This window comes from Gopherus evgoodei, chromosome 5, assembly GCF_007399415.2.
Source record: "Gopherus evgoodei ecotype Sinaloan lineage chromosome 5, rGopEvg1_v1.p, whole genome shotgun sequence".
NCBI lineage: Eukaryota > Metazoa > Chordata > Testudines > Testudinidae > Gopherus > Gopherus evgoodei.
The window spans coordinates 104,406,516-104,427,910 of record NC_044326.1 but is presented as its reverse complement, the minus strand read 5'-3'; the positions used below and the strand labels follow the sequence as shown (position 1 = coordinate 104,427,910).

The window sequence follows — 21,395 nt, the reverse complement described above, 5'->3', positions numbered from 1 at the left end:
GTTAGTAAGTTTTCCTTCTGCAAGTTATCTTGTCCTTCTGCTAAAGGTGCACAGGCTTTATCACTACTGCTTTAGACGGGTTTGAGCTGTGCTGCAACTGATAACTTACTGTTACACATTTAATTTCACAGCTGCTAGCTTTCTAGATCAAGTAGAGTTCAACATGGAGGAGCTTTGGTTCACTGAGGCCTAGATTTATGCCTAGTGACACCAACAACTCCCTCCTTTGAGAATACTCAACAAACTTTTGGCTGAGTTTTCTCATACTTTGAAGACAAAAAGCGATTAAGCTCTAGGGAGCTGGACTGCTTTACAGCAAGCAAGCAAGCAAGAGGAGAGTAACGATACACAACACCACACCAGTTTGCAGGAGGCGAACAATGCCTTTCCCTAGTTCCCCCAGGTTGGGTAACCAGCCCCAGAGGGAATCAGAAATAGTGGGTTCCTTTTCCTGGGCCTTCCACTGTTCAAAAGCCTGTTCAGCTGACAGAATGTGCTTGTTAATATCCTGTGTGTTTTCTGGGACATAAGTACAGCATTCATCCCCTATAAGGGCGCACACCCCGCCCTGTGAAGCCACACTTCCACCCAGAAAGTGTCCAAGTATGTCTCCATGATCACAGATCAGATGGTATTTCTGATGCGTCTGTAAGGGCAGTGGGCCAAGTCTGGTACTCAAGATCACTCCGAATGGCCATCAGCTGGTCATTCAGGAAATCCTGAATTCCTAAACATACTAGATCCCACTGCAATGCCTTCCCAGCCTCAGTTATATTCAATACCATCTTTCCTCGGTGTAGTACTATATTACATTTGTTGTTTAATTATTTTCAGGTACTTTCAAAAGGCATCGACATTAATAGCATAGGAGGGGGTTACATTATTAGTCACTCTCCAGGACACAGGATGCAGCCTGTAGAATAAACCCCAAAATCCAATCAATACCACATTCCCAAGCACAGGTCCCACAAATGTCCTCCCGCCAGTGTATAATTCTTTGTTTCTTCACCAGGGTCAGTTCTTAATGTCCTTTCTAGTCAGGAATTCCTGGACTTTGGCAATTTCAGTCGAGTGAGTGTTCCTTCTCCTTTCCCAAAACAGTCATGGTGCAGCATCCTACAGGGGAGAGGTTACCAGCACATCACCCTGTAATGGTTTTGATTCATCTAGAAAAATTCAGAGGCACAGTAGATCTGTCAGTGGACACGGGAGAGGTTACTAGCACTTCACCTTGTATTTTTCCCCTGCTGTCCAGAAGGCACAGTGGAGCTAGAAGGAGAAATAGGCTAAGCATCAATAGGAGAATTCTCCCGAGGTGGAGGGGTCTTTTTGCAGTGAGAATCATGGGTCCAAGCAGTCAGCCTTTGGCACTTCACAGCGGTGTTGGTAGTCAGCAGGGCTTAATAAGGGCCTTTTCAGCATGGAGCCAAAGCAGTCTTTCGTTGGTGGACCTTTACATCAGTCCAGTTTCCTGGTTCCAAGGAGTGGCAGGGCTGCTAGGGTCTTTGGGTAGTGCTTCTTTACCTGTGAGAAAAGAAACCTAACACATTTCATTAGTGCCTGGCAGTGTTTTGCAGATCTCATAGCTGTGTGGGCATATTCAAGCCCTCCTTTTCCTGGTTGTCAGCCAAGTCTTGACTGTGAGCAGTGTTCTTGAGTGGAGTCAGTGTCTTATCTATAGCCTGAGCTTGCTAGCTATTTTTTTTTCCAGTTAACTCATTCTGTTCTTTGTCCTTCTTCTCTTCTTGGCTTCTTTCAGCCTACAAAGGAAACTTCCACTCTTTACTCATACACCTTTTTCCCAACAATGAACACACAAACATTGCCTTTATACAGTACATCAGTCTTATTATTTAATGTATGCCACATATACCCTTCCACTAAAATAACCTTGTTACAGAGCTTTGGAGCAACAAGCCAGGACAAGCACACCCACTTTGAGGAGTTTAGTCAATACAACTTCTAGTCCAATAGCTTCCCACCACCCCCAGCCCTCTGGCTAGAAATCTGAGGTAGCCAGAAGGATCCCATGTACAATATGGGGAGTGGGTTAACTTTTTATGTCCTTGCTTTCAAAGACTGTTGGTATGCAAATTTTAATAACAATTTTCAGTTAAAAGATTTGGCCAATGAAGATTCTTTTCCTTACTTAAGGAAATGTATTAGACTTTAGTATATCACATTCTCCTGATTTATCCAAACCCTTTTTTAATTTTAAGTTGAACAAAACAAATATCTGCATTCCAATTTAACCCTTCCGCCTGATTCCGTACCAGACCATTTCATGAAAACACTAAACACAACAATTCTGGGCGCAGGACAAACACCACAATATAGAACACAGAACATAATTCCTATTGTGCCAGTAAATGCATGATAAGTTGAATGCTGTTCAGCTGGCATCAGTTTTCTCTGATTATCTGAAAGACAAAAAAAACAGAGGTCTACCCTCCTGGGCAGTCATCGCTTAAAATATACAAATACCCTTGTTGATTTCAGGCAAAGCAGAGGAATTACCCCATATTTTCTTGTATGTGTTTCATAGGCAGCCCGGGTTTCAGTGGCTCCTACCTTATCAGTTAGATAATTTGCATTAATACAGATGCTTTCTGGCTTGCTTTTGGATCCAAAGCTATTCACAGCTTAAAGATTTTTACCTTAAAAGGGACATGATTAATTTTACCAGAATTTATTTACAAACATTTCAAAGACACCAAGAACTTTCCTCTTTAGCATTTTTACAAAGTTCAACTGCTGTTCCCTCCAGCAACTACAGAGTTAACTTCTCACTCTCCCTTAAATCACTTGCTTGTCTCCCAACTGCCACATTTATCAACTTAACTCACCATTCCAGGTAAGTCCTGGGTATTTGAAATCCCCATGCTTACACTTACTGACTCCTTCCTTCCACTACACCCTCAAAGTTTTTCAACCTGTTTTCCAATCTCTGTTGCCTGTCCGCCTGGGCTCGATCCTGCTTTTCTTGCTGAACCGTCCCTTCCATGGGCACCAACTTGTTCCACTACCAGTTTAGCTAGGAGGGTGGGCTTCTCAACTAGCCCCCATCTCTCCTGGTCTCTTCCCTTAAACATTTTTACTCACAAGACTACCTGAGTCCTTCCTCGTGAGGCTTGCCACCTGGACAAAAACACATGGCCCATTGGGCAAAGACCATTTACTTAACATATAATTTAAAGGACTATCCTCTGAGGGTTTACCCAGAGACCTACCCATTTGTCTGCTGACACTAAGACAGAAAAGAGAATTACACAGAGAGCAGAGGGAATTACAGTCTAGGCCATGTTTTCCTACTTCTATACACTGACCGCTACAGGGGGCGGGACAGAAGGATCTCAATTCCACCTCAGAGCTTCCTCGCACGCATGGCTTCCACTCCGAGGAATTACGAACGAGAGGTTCAGTTCCGCCCACGCTCCTAACGCCCAAATGAACAGAGCAGAAAAACAACAGTAACCGATTAAACAGAACAAAACCAGAACGCGTTTCCTTATCCTATTAGGGCTCACTTTTAATCATGCAGTTTTCAACATATAACACCAACAGTACCAAGCAAAGCAAACATAAAATAACAAGGGTAAAACAAATAGATGGTGTAAATTCTGCAGGGCTCCCTCCTTCTTAATGGCTCACCAAACTGTGACAAATTTCTGTTACCAATCTATCCCTCGTGTCAGGTGATCAGGCTGACACTACAGGATTGTTGGGGGAAGATAAAGAAAACACACTGAATTTTATATAACTGAATTTTAAAGCTTCATTAATAAGATAATAGAACAACAATGGAGAGTGTTGGGATTGCTCCCACATCACTCAGGAAAAACATTAATGCCTCAAGCCCTAAGCCCCTTTCATACTCTCATACGTACGTCCAGATTGGCCACTTCTGTGTATAATGTTCAGAGAAGGGGGAGAGGTGGATGGGAGATTATCCTGTATGCAGCTTGTCCAGAATTTCCAACATGCTTCCGCTCTTGGGAGGGCTGTTCTCTTACACCCTGGAATCTCCTGCGGCGTCTCTATCAGAGATTCCAGTCCAGGTCGGCTGCTTGTGGCTTCTTTAGTGTCACCAAGCCACACCGACTCCGGGGTCACAAAAGCACACTGTTGGATCTTACTGGACAGTTAAGCTTTGCAAATGTAATCTCAGTTCTGTAACTTGTATTGCCTTTGGTTCGCCTCTGTCTATTTTTTTTCTTCACAGCCAGCTGGGGCCGAAAGCAGTTTTTCTTTGTACTTAGCATAGTCTGCGTTGATTCTTGACCTTGAACGCAGAGCAACTTTCTTTTTATCCCTGGGCCAAGATGAATTTCAAATTAACCTGTTCCTTTTCTCAATAGACAAATTTGCTCACACTGTGTCAGGGTTTTTTGGTGATTAAACACTCCTCTTAGATGTATGATCTTATCTTCATTAAAGTACCTTCTAGTGGGCATTGTCTAGATGGATTTTCATGCGTGTAAATATTCCAATTCTCTCAATACCTGCAGGTTGATGAACCATAATGTACGTACATGTAATATGCTGGGGTACCCTCAGGGGGTGAGGTGGAATGTTTAGACTGTCCCGCACCCATTTTCCACTTACACACACAGGGAGGGTGCCCTGTCCGCGCTAGCGGCTCATAAACTAAGGATTTTTCCCTACAGGGTACTCACACAGGAGAGGCTAACGAGGATGGCCACGACCCTCCTACACCTCCCTTCAGCAGAGAGTGTCGGCTAGTCTCTGGGAGACGGCGCCGCTTACTCTGATTGCATCCAGTGAGATGATCAGACTGTCAGTAGCCCGAAAGGAAAGGAAAGGGGAAGGAAAGATAGGTACACACACTCCTAGACCCAGGTAGCTTCCTCACTGGACGATGCCAGGCCAAGTCAGCCCACCATGGGTCGGACCTCCTAAAGGTCCACTAGTTACCGGGCTTGCGTTAGAATAGTCCTGGTCACGAGCTTTTGCTTCACAGGGTACTCTGGGCATCTTCTGGGAACAGTCACTCACACTGGCCCCCAGTACCATTCTGCATCTGATCTTGCTTTTTAGCTACAACAGGGAGAGAGTGCACTAGGACATAGGGTCTCCCCTTTCTAGATTGGTCCCTCCTTTGTCCCTGAATTATCCCTAACTGCTTTTGAATCCTTGCACTCCACCAGACAGGGGGAAGAACAGGAACAAAATTGTCCTCCCGGTGCGGCTCTGGGGCATATGGTGGGGGATCTTTACAAGAGCTCTCCATACAAACAGCTTCAGAAGCTACCGGTTTGCTGACAAAACAGGAGTAAGTGAAGGATTGTATTATATTTAAGTGATCCTTCCAGTGGCCACCTTTCCTGGTTCTCTAGCTGATATTGAGGCCAGTCTACCGTACAGAACTTTTTTCAGTTTATTCTTAGTCATTGGATCCCATCCAAACACTTTCCAATTCACCAGAATGCATTCTAAGGGTGTATACTGTACCTGGCGCCCCATACCATGCCCTCAACCTATTATATGCTAATAAATCAGTAGGTGCTCTGTCACCTCTGCTTTCTAACCAAAGCTAATGGGAATTACAACAACTGGGCATCCCCAGCCTTGAATTACAACGACTAGGCGTCCCCAGCCTCGGGCAGAAGTCCACACCACTGAACTGTTACTACCTTATCCAAGGGACCCTCCCCGGGCCAAAGTCCAGACCACTGGACTGTTCCTCCGTTATCCAAGGGACCGGTTCCTCACCGTTGCCCGCAACTGCTTCTCCACTACTCAAGTGCGTTGCACCGTTATGCCCTCCGGGGTCGGTCGAACTGCGTCTCTGCCGAGGCCCCTGGTGGAGTCACTGGTACGCACTGGGCGTCGGTCGTCACCGCAATTCGTTGACCACCAGGAGGGATCCAGGCAAGGCTAATTTTAGCCTCGAGCCCCATGTTGGGTGCCAAGAACTGTTGCCTTCACAAAGTGCCCGAGGGGGACAACGGCGGGGTTCGTTGCCCGGTGTACTTCGCGCCAATAAACACACCAGGGTGGAGAAGCAAACGAAGTTTATTTGAGATTCAAAGCGGTGCAAGGAGACTGATGCCTCAAATCAAGCACACCTACACAAGTGGCTTTTCCCTTTTTTATAAGTGTTTTTTTCTCTTCTTTCTTCCCCCCCGCCACCCCTTTCCTGCCTCTGTAGCGCTTACGTAAGCGCAAGTGCATTAAGTAATTTTGGTGGCGGCAGCTCGTTAGTAAGTTTTCCTTCTGCAAGTTATCTTGTCCTTCTGCTAAAGGTGCACAGGCCCTGTCACTACTACTTTAGACGGGTTTGAGCTGTGCTGCAACTGATAACTTACTGTTACACATTTAATTTCACAGCTGCTAGCTTTCTAGATCAAGTAGAGTTCAATATGGAGGAGCTTTGGTTCACTGAGGCCTAGATTTATGCCTAGTGACACCAACATTAGGATTATCAAATCAAAACTTCACTGAGTAGTGTTGAAGTACAGTTTATCAAAGGCAACCCAATATTAATTCAACTTTGAGCTTCTAAGTGAGAAAAAACAGATTTCATGCAACTGTGCTGTATGGCTTCAAATAAGCTGACACTTAAGTGTTGACAGAAGTTAGCACCCTTTAAACTAATCTGATTATGGTCTCTGATAGAATAAACAATATCTGGACTATGATGAATACTGAACCACATCAAATAGACTTTTTCATCTTAACAATTTTTCCATTTAATAGTGTAACTCTTCTCTCTATGAAATTCCATGTACCTTTAATTGTTACCTTTTTATTCATCCGTGTTCTCTTAATATAAAGGACTTATTTTAAAACATTTTTTTCTCTGTTACAGATTTACTGGGAAAATACTGAAATAAAATATGGAGTTTTCTATACTGGAATATATTTCATGGACCATGGGAGAGAGAGTCTATGCTGTTAAAAGAAAAAGGAAGACTCCAGGAAATGAGAGAACAGCAATATAATACCAGACAAGAATTTTCTATTTTGTAATATATTAAGGCCATAGTGTTTAAGAATTCTTTTCCAACTCATGTTTTGCAGTAATACTTTGTTTCAAAGAGATCTCTGGAAGGAAAAGTCAGATACTGGGTGACATGCTCAGCAAGAACTTTTATTCTGACAAAGGAGGACCTTCAAAATATTTTAATTTTAACAGGACATCATCAGTTTTATGGGTTTGTCATTCTTTTTTTAAGTCTCCAAAGTTACAAAACTTTTTGTGAGGTTACAAATTTAGTTGACAGACTGTTCCTGATAAATAGCCAACAGCTGCAGAAGACAAATTCTTTAAGTGGATGCCATTGTACTATCTGAACAGATTGCCATGACTTTAAGACACTTCTCATAAGTTCTTCTTTGCCTTGTACTTGTCATATCCTTAAAAATATTAAAAGTGCAAATAGCTTGATTTTTATATACATTTTATAAAAAATAATGGCGTGGGCAAAGTTCTTGCGGAAATCTGCAGGTAATCTTGGAAAAGTATATCAGCCTGGAAGTATGTTGTCCTTGGCCCCTACCAAAGGCTTGTTAAATGAGCCAGGACAAAACAGTTGCTTTCTAAACAGTGCTGTACAGGTAAGAAAAGATTGTCACCACTTTTACATTTTATTTTTTTGGTAAACAAGTTGATGTTTACAGCAATTTATTTGTATTATGAACATATATCTGTTCTTTTTGAAAGGCTATTAAAGCTTTTGTGTAATGTATATTTTTCTTGCATTGTAGAAGTACAGTAAGTTTTTTTCATTTAATGGTTTTGACTGCCGTCATATTTTCTTAATCTGTGTTGATAATGATGCCAGGTGCACTCCTCCTAAAATCACAGTAGTGCTTTCTCATTTGTAAGAACACATTACTTTCCTGAACAAATGATGCATATTTTACAATTAGCAAATTTTTGAAAATCTGCTTAATTGGCATCTGTCCTTGAAGAATGGATTAGGACTGTTACAAATCCTTTTGCTTTGCTAACAAAATAGATTGTGGAAGATTGAGCAAATGAAAGAAATGGGAAGCTATGGTACTGGTGTTTTATGGATTTCTCTTAATTGGGCTAGATTTGTCCGAGGGAGTTAGCATATACTTTTCAAATTGTAAAGAAAGTGACACTTAAATACCTGGTCTACCATTTTATTTGCAAGTTTCAGGAACAGACACTTGTCTTTCCCTTCAAATCTGGTAGCAAGCCACTTGTAATGTCCATATTGAATTTTTAAAACTTTCTTGTATGTTGGGCAGGAAATGTTTGTAGTCATATTAATTCACAAAGTGTACCAGACAATTTTCTTAATTGGACCAGGAGTTTTCTTTTTTACCTAAACTATTATTACTTGAGAATTTAGTGTATAAATCTACAGTGTTTAATCTAAATTGTTTTTGTTAGTATCTTGAATTGAATTCTATTTTATTATGAATTTTTTGATCAAAGACCTGATTCTAATTTCAGGCATGTGTATATAACAAATCTATATAGTATCTATGATCAGAAACTTGTTCCATGTTATCTTCTTATCAAGGAAATAAAATATAGGTTTCTTTTACTGTATAAAAGGATATATTTAAAATAAGCTAATTCTTACATATGTATGTGTTGCTACATACTGCCATGTTGATAGATGAATTATAGTTCTAAAAAATATGTTCTAAATACCATCATCGGTCTCAAAATTCACCATAAATTAAGCTTAAAGGCATTCTCTTGGGATGCTGTATAGTGATAAACTTCCTTTCAGAGGGCAGCTATTTGTTCCTAAATATAGGGTTATTTTTTATGTTCTGTAGGTTAGTACCACAAGTGCATATTATTATCCTAACTGTGATGCCAGCCCATTAAAAAGCCCTTGTTAGCATGGGAGAAAACCCAGTTCCATAGTAGACGATAACCTTTCCCATGTTGCCAGTGTGCAGAACACCAACAAAAATCAGTCTCAGAATAGTGTTGGATCTCAAAAGGTTTTGATGTCAAACAAAATTTTTAGTGAAATTCAATTTTTAAATTGCATATTGCTGTGTTTTCTGTTTAGTCTTCATTATCCTGCTGTTGGGCATCTTTCCTATTCTTAATATTTATATTAGCTTTAAAAAGGATGAAGGGGAACATCCGTCTCTTGTTGTACTACATTATAGTGAGATCTGTTGTAGAACAGTTTCATGTAAAAAGCTAAGACACACAATGTGTAGCCTTTTAGATCATACCAGCATAACAATATTGCAGTACTCGTTAGATTATGGTGTTTATTCATAGACTCATAGACTCTAGGACTGGAAGGGACCTCGAGAGGTCATCGAGTCCAGTCCCCTGACCTCATGGCAGGACCAAATTATGTCCTTTGACAAAGAGTTTACAGCCTCAATGGATCTATGCCAGCTGTCAAAATGTTATTTTTAAATTAACTGGTTGTTTTTGTATTTAAAACAATATGGAATAGTGTGGATACAGCCGAATGAATATACTGCTTTACATTCATTTTAATGGGAACAACCTGACCTATATTCAGTTTAGTTTGGCTTTTCCCTTAGGGTGCTCTAAAATTAAACCCAAAGTCCATTTTTTAGTTACTGTTTTAGACAGTCCTACCACCCATCAATCCACAGATGTTAAAAGATGATTCGGAGAAGAGAATTGGCAGCAATGTTCTTTTATGAGGAGGAGTGTTTGTTTTTCCCCCTTCCCCTTCCTCGCGCCTTTAAAAGTACTTTGTACTCTGACTTTGTTTTCAAATGTACTTTATTCATTTTTGCATCTATATTTATAGATAGAATTTTTATTGTTCCTTTTTATTATTGCTGGGTTAGGTTTCAACCTGAAACAGTCTCTATAAGAGGAGTTATGTGAACTCTGATCTGTTGCACAAGCACTGAAACTTAGTTTTCATAAAATAAAAGGTAGATATAGGAAAAGAATAAGAGCCTCAAACTTCAGAAGTTTCAGTGAATTGTTTTTATTATAACCTGTTAAGACAAATATTTTTCAACAGACCATTGTAATAAGATACATAGTACAGTGTGGGCTGTGAGTATATGAAAATTGTAGCTAACAGTTGTTTTATTGTCTTCACTTAGTTCTCTATTTGAAAGTACATTGGGAGGGTTGAGTAAAGTAAAAAGTCAGAGGAAGACTTCTACTTCTTTATGCATTTTCTCTGATAAGATTCATCTACATTTTGCCATGTATATTTACCGTAATTCCCCATCTGTGTTTGCCACTCACTTTATAACTGAATGTTCTCACTTGTTCAGCAGATTATAAATATTTCTTACGCCCTTCTCCATCTTTGCAGTACGAGGGACCATTAATTCTTAAAATTAAAAATTCTGCACATGCAAATACATGTGCAAGAGGCACAAATGCTGGTCTTAATGGGAAAAAACTGCAATTCTTGTAGTAATTATCATGCTAACATTGTACCTGCCACAAAGTTAAAAAAAAAATGTCTAATACATGTGGTTAAATGAATCTTATATTTTTAGGTAAGAAATCCTTAGACTAGAATCCTTATTTTCTATTCCACTTTATTTTTCTTGTAGGTTTTATGGCAGCTTGACATATTCCGACGGAGCTTAAGAGGTCTAACTGGACATATCTGTCAGGGAGATGCCTGTATATTTTGTGCTTTAAAGGTATATATAGATTATTTCAGATGGAATTTAAATCAATTTGGACTTGCAGTTTTTCTATCCATTTAATGAAATCAGAGACTAGTTTTCATCAGAATAAAGTAGTACTTTTCAGACACTAATCATTGGTACACATGTTCAGTCTGCAGTGGAGAGAGACCGTACTAATGAGGAGTTGATCTCTAGGTGTATGGAAATTGCAAACAATATTTCAAAATCTTGTTCACATCTATGTAGCAGAGGCACATACGTTTATATTTGAACAAAATGTGAATTCCAACTTTTGTCCCTTTTATATAGATGACTTAAACAGTTTGTATTATGCTAATTATTAACTTTCAGTTTGCAGTTTGGGAATTTTATGTTTTAAGTGTGTTGACCGTGTCTTATCAAACGGTAATTCTGTTTTATAAGTTCTTTTGGTGTAAGTACAACCCTGCTTTTTGGGACAGGCCTATCTGTTGTACTGACTGAATTTGTGGTCCGAGATGTGTGTACAGGACACAGAACAGCTTGGTTTGTCAGCTGCATTTCCTTTGGGCTGTATGTGTTTCAAAGTGACGTATAACAAGTAGTACTATATACTGTGCAGCACAACTGGACTATAATGGTGCAAGTGAATGAACTGGGAGTTCAAACAACAAATCTGGGTTTAGAGTTATGGAGGGTGATTTAAAATAAAACAAAATGGGAGGGGTAAAAATAAAGGAATAGGAAGAGCACACTTTGTCCTATGTGGGGGTTTTGGGAGAAATTCCCAAAGTTTTTCTGAATTCTGTTCAGAATTTTTTTCACTCAGAATTTATACAACTGTTCTTCTGTAAAGGCTTGTAGGTTTGAAAGTAGACCTAAAAATCTTTGTTTTGGTTCATGATTGTGAATATCTATATAACCCTGCCTACTGCTTGTGTTTCTTGAGGTGGCAAGGCATTTAAATGATTAAAAATCCTGTTCTCATACAGGACCTCACGATTCTTACATTTAATACTCTGATGGATACCAAAAACTGAACCAGCAGGCAGAGTAGAGAGGTGGCACATGATAAATATTTACAAATCAAAGTGAATTGAATGTTAGATTCTATAAATTTTAACCTCCATTTTTGGAGGCCTTGCTTGTAATTTTTATCAAAGTAATAACATAGTAATTGATGTTTTGGGGGCAAGGGAGAAGTTGGATATTGTATTGCCATTTTGATATTAACTGGAATACAGTTCAGTATTTTTCATGAACATCCGAGACTAGCTTAACTGCTGTATCTGAAGATCTGTTGGACAGAGCACTCATTGTCACTGGGGACTCCAAAGAAGTGGAGAATATCACTATGTTTAGACTTGATGTGGCTTTCCTTACAAGACTAAAACTAATTCTTGGGAATGGACTTCACCTACCACTGTAGTTTTTGCCTCTTATTTAATGTCCCCAAAATTATATCAGCTGCTTAACTTCATGTCCCCTCAATTGACTTTTTTAGCTTTGAATAACTAGACCAGTGAATACAAATATCTCTGCTGGGATAAAGTGGTTTAGTCTTTATGTAACCTGCAATAAGTCTGTCCCATAGTTGTTTCAAGAACACACACAGTATACTTAGCTCTAGTGTCAACTGACCCAACTTCTTATAACTTTCACTGGTTCTGCAGTTAACCGACTTAATTATAGTATTTTTCAATATCCCTATGCAAACTTCTGTTTTAAAAACAAAACGAATTGGGTGCTGATCATAGCCATCTTTAATGGGGGAAGTGTGTAATTTCCAAACAAGTGTTTTGCATATTTATCTTTACCATTTTAGAGAGAGGTATAAATCTACCTGTTTACATTATTTTTACAAAATCAGTCATTCATTAAATAATGCTCAAGGTACTCGTAACATTTCATCCATGTGGAATGCACACCAGCCGTAAAGCTAAACTGATAGATTATGCATGGCTTGGTAACTATTTTAGTGACCAAGATATAAAGTAATCTTACAAATTATGAACAATGTAAAAGCTGTGAATAAGTATTAATCATAGTTCTATACATTTTCATGATAGGGCAAGCGTAAAATCTGCTTGCCTGCTCTGTAGTGATATGGCTCAGCTCGGTCAGAGTAAACTGTGTAATAGATCACGTCTCAGCAAGAACACAGAAATGGGATTGATTTGGAAGGAAACGATCTATCAATTTCAAAATGTACAGTTACCCCATAGTATGTTTTTATATCCATTTAATATTGGATAGTTTTGAAAAAAAGCTAGAGATTTTTTACTTGCCCCAAGTAAATAAACAGAATTTTGTATTAAATGCAGTGGCATAATTTCCTTTCAGCAGTAACGTCTATTTATGAATTGTTGTCCTGTTCTGATATACTATGAAAAAGAAATGTCAGTGAAGTTATCAATCATTTCATTTCTAGACAATATTTGCACAGTTTCAACACAGTCGAGAAAAGGCACTCCCATCAGATAATATGAGGCATGCCTTGGCTGAAAGCTTTAAAGATGAACATCGTTTTCAGCTTGGCTTAATGGATGATGCAGCAGAATGCTTTGTGAGTATTTACAGTGGTGGTAATTTATTTCTTAAGAGTTTTTCTTGTTTGTTGTTTATTTTTGGTACATTGCCAAATTGGCTCCTTGCATTAAACTCTGGCAGCTTACTCTTGCAGAATGGTGGAATAGGTCCTGAAGGATTTATTGTACAAGGGCCTTAATAAATAAATAAGACAGCACAGTGTTTGATTATTTTTTTACCAAGTGGATATTATGCTTTCACTAGTGATTTTTCTCTGCTCCAGTTGAAAGTACCATCTTATACAAAAATTTCCAAAGTAACCTGCTGAATGCAGAGAGAGCATTGAACCCAGTCAGCAGTTGAAACTTGAACTGTGCTCTTCAGATTATCCGAGTTGCCATTTTAATGTAACAAAATAAAGTATCCTCTTGATGAATAAGATGTGGTTAACACAGTGAAAGAAACTAACATTTTCATCACATTTACTAAATGTGAGGTAGTCATTTCTGTTTGTATTTCATGTAGTAAAACATAGTTCACACATCTAAGAAATATTTCACTGGCCATGTAAACTACTCAGTTGCCTGGTGTTTGGCTCATTTAATATGTGAGGGTTGTCCACAAAAGATGATTACTTAAAATATTACATAACATGAAATGGTGCCTGCTGATCATAGATTTAAAGTATGACGGTATATATCTGTCTTAAGATTGGTCTACATGAGCATTTATCTGAAATCCTTCTATTGTTTGTTTAGCACCAGAGTGGTACTAGAACCAATGGTGGGAATGCTAATATAGACAAAGATAGACTTTTTTACCATGGTGTCATCTAAGGCTCCTCATAGTGTTGGTGGGAGATCCCTGAACATTTTTAATGTAGAGATAGTCTTAAGTTTTCATACAGCTCCTGTCATTCCAGAGGGGCACACTATTGTACCAATAGCCTCAAATTGTTTTTAATGGCTTGTGACTCAGTGAATGACTTGTATCTTCATTGTATGTCAACTCATGTTTTCCCCACACAAATTTGGGAATGGCTGACACTTTCTCTCCTTTTTGTTTTTTGTAAATTGATCTAGATTATAAGCTCCTTAGTGAAAATGAATCGCCTTGTATCCATGTAGCACTACATTACTGTTAAGTAAACATTCTATCTGTTCCAATATGGTTAAGATTTTTAGAGAGGCTTTAATAAATTATTGATTACTTTGTTTAAGTTATTACTACTCTCCTTCATATTTCATAATGAAACTACTGATACAAGACATTTTGAAATATGAGACAAGTTCTTTAGTGGTGTAAATTGGCACATCTCCGTTGAATTCGAAGGACTTGGCCCTGTTTCTCATGCTCTGAAAAACAATGAAAAAGATTACATACAAGAGAGCTTTTCTAAGCAATGTGCTGATTTGATACCTGATTGCATTAAAGTGATCTAGTAACTAATTACAGTAATTGGTTGCTGAGATGCTGTTTGTATCGATTAACAAGATTGGTATTGAGCTTAATAGTATTTCATTTTGATTCATGGGATTAATTTTCTGCAAGGAACACTCCGTCTGCAACTAGGCCACTGTTCCTCTTGGTTCTAGCTTGATTAGCTCCACCCCCTAGCTGTTAGACAACTTGTACCTACATAGCACTGACCCGTCTTGCTGCAGTTTGTGGTGTATCCTCAGTTTCAAGATACTTTGCAGCTGATTAGTGAGCTCCTTATTGGAAGAGAGCATCACTATGAAGCAACAACATTTTTTTCAGTGTTTATTACCTGCTGTGTGGGACCTTCACCCTGCCATGAGAAGCCAGGGAAACCCCAAGAAACATAACTCTGTTCCCCCAAATGTGTGGCCTCGGCCAGCACGGGAGGTGCTAGGACTGAGGCAGAGACCTGGAGAAGTATGTAGTGGGGCCAGAGTGGCCTCGCATCATATTTTTCCCCTCTTTACTCTGTTTACAGGATGGAGGGGAGAGCTCTGTATTTTCCTCTGCTTGAAGTGTCTGCATCACAGGGTATCGTTTAAATAGATTAGACCCTAAACCTCCTTCCTGTTTCCTCCTCACCCCACCTTATTCCCCAAGCACTGTTATGCGTGGTCATTATCCTGAAGGAAGGGCTACCAACAGGCTTTGTACTGATTCTGCCTGGCAGGTATTCCCATCTTTACTCTGATGGAAGGATTCTGAGACAGTGGATGGAAAACGGTGAATGTTATCTTGAAGAGAAGTCCCTTCTCTGATCTAAGAGCAAAGAAAGGGGGTTGGGGTTGAGGTTGAAGACCTGGAAACTCTGTGGAAGAGTTGGAAAGTCTAGTGCTCTGGCTTCCTCCTTGCTCAAAGTAATATTGCTGGCAGAAGAACTCTGGTTTTGAAGACAGAAAGGCACTCTGTGGCATGTTCATGCTGAGAACTGGCCTGCCAGAACTGAAGAAATCTGCTTCTTTCTCCCTCCCTTACCAGGATCTTGCTGATCCCTGTTGACTTCCCAAGAGATCCTTTTATAAGTTTCTCTGCCAAAGATCCAAACAAAGGCTCCCAGTAACAAAAGTAAGCCAGTAGAGTGTGCCAAGCTAGATAAGTGTTAAATCTCCCCTTTCTTATCTTGGGTGGCAGGTGTGGATTCTTCCAGCAGCACTGGTACACATCCAAGAGACAATAGTTTAAAGGCAGACTCACCAAACTGGTGTACTACACTAGTTTGGCGGGGGGAGGGGGGTAGTTTCTTTCATTTCCCTAGAGTCAGCTGGAGATTTTTGGGATAGAGAAGGCAAAGGCAGTTGGCCCAAGGAATTATAAAGAGGATGGTGATCAGTTGTTCTCTATGTTCACTGAAGGTAGGACAAGAAGTCATGGGCTTAATCTGCAGCAAGGGAGATTTAGATTAGCTATTAGGAAAAGATTTTTCTAACTGTAAGGGTAGTTAAGATCTGGAATAGGCTTCCAGGGATGGACATTAAGTCCCCATTGTTCAAAGCTTTTAAAAACAAGTTGGACAAACACCAATCAAGGTGGTCTAGGTTTATTTGGTCCTTGTCACAGCTGACTTGATGATTTCTTCCAGCCCTAAGTTTCTATGATTGTGGGATACTTTTGGTGAACTTCTGGGACCCAAGTCAAGGGGGCTTCATCTATGCAGAGCAATAGAGGTTGGATCCTGGCTTGACTCTGGCTCAGACCCACCACCTGTGCAGGGCCCTAGGACTCTTGTTCTGAATCGGAGCAATTTGGAGGTTTGGACTCAAGCCTGAGTCTGAGCCTGGGCTTATGTTGCAGTGTAGGCATACCCTTAAAGTACTTCTTGCAGAAAGAGCTTTGGTCCCAGCCTATAAATTGACTTTCTGCAAAGGAGACCACATGTCTGTAAGGCCACTCAGGTAACATTCATTCTATTTTGAAGTTCTGTTTTCTTAATGCTAGAAACTTTGACTAGGTATAGACTGTCATGAACCAGGATAGTGATCAATGCAAATTGCCTGCCAACAGTTAGGAGGTAAATTTTCTGGAGCTAACAGGAGCAGTGGCCAGAATAACACTACTGGTAATATTTAAAATCCATCTATTTACAATATCATTTCCTTTAGGAAAATATACTTGAGAGAATTCATTTCCACATTGTGCCAAGCTGTGAAACAGACATGTGCACTTCTAAATCCTGCATCACTCATCAGAAGTTTGCTATGACACTATATGAACAGGTAAGATCTTTGTTACAACTTTATCTGTTCTATTTCCAAATTTATGAATTTGTAAAAATGAAAACATCTTGTTTACTTGCAGTGTGTATGCCGTAGTTGTGGGGCGTCATCCGATCCCTTGCCTTTTACAGAATTTGTGCGCTACATTTCTACAACGGCCCTGTGGTAAGTTCCTTTTCTCCTCATTCCCCTGTCCAACTCCTCCCTTCTCCCAAAATGCAAAATCTGATGCATATTAGCCCTATAACTGTTCACATTTTGTACATTTTTTCTTTGCTGAAATTGACATATGATAAATGATCCAAAAAATAAAATTTAGATAGTAAACAAGAGGGTGGAGAGGACTTGATTGAGGTATTGAAAATCAAAAGTATGGTGCAAAACTAACCTTTCCTTTTGTTTAACCTGTCATTGAACAAGGGAATGCTCTAAATTGACTGCTCTTTAATTTGATGTATTAAAAAAATACTTCATGCAGTGCTTATTTCACTGCTGTCATTGACGACTGCAGGAGGATCAAGCACTTACTGGAGCTAGCCTTCTGAGAAGGATTGAAAATTATGGTCACTAAAATAAAAGGAGTAATGCAAATACCTCTCCCCTTATGCCAACTACTGTATCTTTTTCAAATTTCCTATTTATATTTGTATAAACACTTCTGTATATTTCTTGGAACGGCAGACCAGGTGGTCTACTACTGGCAGTAATTTGGATGTACTCTGGGGTAAAGGCAGGAAGGTGGCATGAGAGAAGTATATTTCAGTAGTTGAAGAGTGAGAGAAGCAGTGACCAGACAAGGTTTTAGTCGTGATAATAAAGAGGAAATGACGGATTTTTGAGAAGTTATAGATGGGAAAATAACAGGATTTAGTGGTGTGAATGAAAACAGAGAAAAATGACAAGGTTATAAGCCCAGGTGATAAGAAAGATGGTGGAATCTTAAGTGAAGTTATGATTTTTATGGTCTCCATGCCAATTCAAATGCTTGTCTTAAGTTTTCTCTTATTAGAAAAACTCTTGAATGTTCCTAAGATAGTTAAAGGTGACATGCAAAGTATTCTTGATTTTTGTTGTTGCTTTTCCTTGAGGTATGAGAGGTTTTTTTGTCTTTTTACTTTTAGAAATAGCAACAATGTCGTCATCTCTGGTCTCCTTTCATTTTCCAGGAGTATCTTCAGCATGTCTATGTTTTTTGTGAACTTTGTGTTACTTGAAAGTGGAGCTGTTTGATTTTTAAATAGAGAGGGCCTTCTTGAGGTTTTTATAATATAAGAAATTCCTCCACAAACACTGAAAATAAACTCTTCGAGTCTTCTTTCTATATCCAAAAAACATCATAGAGAAAGGCGCAAAATATTTTTTAAAAATGTTCTCTTGATGTATTGGGAACTCTTGTATGGAATTGAGATGAAAACTGATGGGCAAACTCCCTGCCTGGTAGGCATTATTTTCCTTTCATTGTTTTTGAAGTCATCCTTCAAAAAGTGGAAGATAAATCCTATTGAGGAAAATAGAAAGGAGCATAAACTCTGGCAAATGAAGAGTAAAAATATAACTAGGAAGGCCAAAAAAGAATTTGAATAACAGGTAGCCAAAGACTCCAAGTAATAGCAAAAAAACCCCACGTTTAAGTACATCAGAAGCAGGAAGCCTGTTAACCAACCAGTGGGGCCACTGGACGATCAAGATGCTAAAAGAACACTCACCGACCATAAGGGCATTACAGAGAAACTAAATAAGTTCTTTGCATCGGTCTTCACAGTTGAGGATGAGAGAGATTCCTAAACCTGAGCCATTCTTTTTAGGTGACACATCTAAGGAACTGTCCCAGATGAGGTGTCATTAGACAAGGTTTTGGAACAAGTAGATAAAATTAAGCAGTAATAAGTCACAAGGACCAGATGGTAGTCACTCAAGAAATTTGAAGGAACTCAGATGTGAAATTGCAGGACTACTATCTGTAGTTTGTAACCTATCATTTAAATCAGCTTCTGTACCAAATGACTGGAGGATAGCTAATGTGACACCAATTTTTATAAAGGGCTCCAGAGGTGACCCCGGCAATTACAGGCTGGTATGCCTGACTTCAGTACCAGGCAAACTGGTTTGAAACTGTAGTAAAGAACAAAACTGTCAGACACATAGATGAACGTAATTTGTTGGGGAAGTGTCAACGTGGTTTTTGTAAAGGGAAATCGTGCCTCACCAATCTACTAGAATTCTTTGAGGGGGTCAACAAGCATGTGGACAAGGGGGATCCAGTGGATAAAAGTGTATTTAGATTTTCAGAAAGCCTTTAACAAGGTCCCTCACTAAAGGCTCTTAAACAAAGTAAGCGGTCATGGGATAAGAGGGAAGGTCCTCTCATGGATTGGTAACCAGTTAAAAGATAGGAAACAGGCAGGAATACATGGTCAGTTTTCAGAATGGAGAGAGGTAAATAGTGCTGTCCCCAGGGGTCTCCATTGGGCCTGGTCCTATTCAACATATTCATAAATGATTTGGAAAAAGGGGTAAACAGGTGGCAAAATATGCAGATGAAACAAAACATCAAGATAGTGACGGCCCAGGCAAACTCTGAAGAGCTACAAAAGGATCTCTCAAAATTGGGTGCTTGGGCAATAAAATGGAAGATGAAATTCAATGTTGTTTAATGCAAAGTAATGCACATTGGAAAACATAATCCCAACTATATGTATAAAATGATGGGGTCTAAATTAGCTGTTACCACTCAACAAAGAGATCTTGGAGTCATTATGGATAGTTCTCTGAAAACATCCACTTAAAGTGCAACTGCAATCGAAAAAGCTAATGCAGAACATTGGGAATCATTAAGAAAGGGATAGAAAATATCATATTGCCTCTTTTTATAAATTCATGGTACGCCTACATCTTGAATATTGCATGCAGATGTGGTCACCCCATCTCAAAAAAGATATATTGGAATTGGAAAAGGTTCAGAAAAGGGCAATGAAAATGATTAGGGATGTGGAACAGCTGCCATATGAGGCGAGATTAATAAGATTGGGACTTCTCAGTTTGGAAAAAAAGATGACTAAGGGGGAAATGTTAGAGGTCCATAATCATGACTGGTGTGAAGAAAGTAAATAAGGAAGTGCTATTTACTCCTTCTCTTAACACAAGAACTAGTGGTCACCAAATGAAATTAATAGGCGGCAGATTTAAAACAAATAAAAGGAAGTATTTTTTCACACAACACAGTCAACCTGTGGAACTCCTTGCCAGAGGATGTTGTGAAGGCCAAGACTATAACAGGGTTCAAAAAAGAACTAGATAAATTTATGGAGGATAGGTTATTAGCCAGGATAGGCAGAGATGGTGTCTCTAGCCTCTGTTTGCCAGAAGCTGGGAACGGGTGATAGGGGATGGATCACTTGGTGATTACCTGTTCTGTTCATTCCCTCTGAAGCATCTGGCAATGGCCACTGTCGGAAGACATTTGGTCTGATCCAGTGGGGCTGTTCTTATGGTTGAAAACAATTACTATACCTTAGAGTTAACTTCTAAGTCATCTTTTGCTTCCACCAATTGTAAACTTTTTTTCAGGCTGATAACTTTAACCTCTTACTGAAATTAACTTATTCCATACAAAAATTCTGCTGTTCAGCCGACTCTGCCATAAAATTAGTTGATCTTAGTATAGTTGCTATGGACTATCCTCTCACTTGAAACATAATCAGGTCAGGTTTGAGACACATTGCAGTGCAATTGCAGGGAAACTTGCTTGTCTGCAGTCCACATTATAATCCTCCTGATCTGGATAGAGGGCTTCAGGGCTGATAATCTACAATTTCAGGAGAAATAAATTCAGTAAAGAAAAAATATTAGCAAATATCATTAAGAAAGCAAGGCAATCTTGCATTAATTCTTAGGTATACTTTGCAACACTAAATGTTGAGGCATTACTGAGAGAGCTTAAATCTGTTTACTATTAAAGCGGATGATTTCTGGTGAAATGTGTTTCTATTTCATGTTTACAGCAATGAAGTTGACAGAATGATGGAAAGGCATGAGCGTCTCAAGCCAGAAATGTTTGCAGAATTGCTACAGGCAGCAAATACTACTGATGACTTCAGGAAGTGCCCTGTAAGTAGACAGAATAATTTCATTTCTGTGGTTTAGATATAGGAAATAATTTCCTAGGATTCAGATTTGATAATATTTTGGACTGTATTTGAGTGCAGCTCAACTTTGAACATGCAACCACTTGCATCTACCCCCTGAGTGACAGTTTGTCAGTACTTACCTACACATGCAGCTATCATCTGTGTGAGAGGGTTTGCGCACGCAAATGGCCATTGTGAAAATGAGGTACTTAAGTCCATGTTTTGTTAGTTGAAACTCTTCACTTACTAAGAAACCACTTACTTGGTTGGATTTGATGAATGATAAATGATGAATGATAAATGCTGACTAAATGCAGTTTCCTTTAGTCTGATTTTTGGTAATGTTATGGCTTGATAAAACAGACTGTTCTTCTTCGAGTGCTTGCTCATATCCATTCCAATTAGGTGTGCGCGCGCCGTGTGCACGTTCGTTGGAGACTTTTTACCCTAG

At 39.3% G+C, this 21,395-nt stretch overlaps 1 protein-coding gene across 1 annotated transcript in view; it reads left to right on the top strand.

The window, feature by feature from the left end:
- The window catches only part of USP53 (ubiquitin specific peptidase 53), a 73,368-nt gene that overhangs the window by 17,408 nt on the left and 34,565 nt on the right, over positions 1-21,395 (top strand). The window contains exons 2-7 of the mRNA XM_030564295.1: positions 6,833-7,581; positions 10,534-10,626; positions 13,025-13,159; positions 16,704-16,817; positions 16,900-16,982; positions 20,819-20,924. Of these exons, the coding sequence (XP_030420155.1) occupies positions 7,438-7,581; positions 10,534-10,626; positions 13,025-13,159; positions 16,704-16,817; positions 16,900-16,982; positions 20,819-20,924 (675 nt within the window). The 5' untranslated portion in view covers positions 6,833-7,437. The remainder of the gene's footprint in view (positions 1-6,832; positions 7,582-10,533; positions 10,627-13,024; positions 13,160-16,703; positions 16,818-16,899; positions 16,983-20,818; positions 20,925-21,395) is intronic.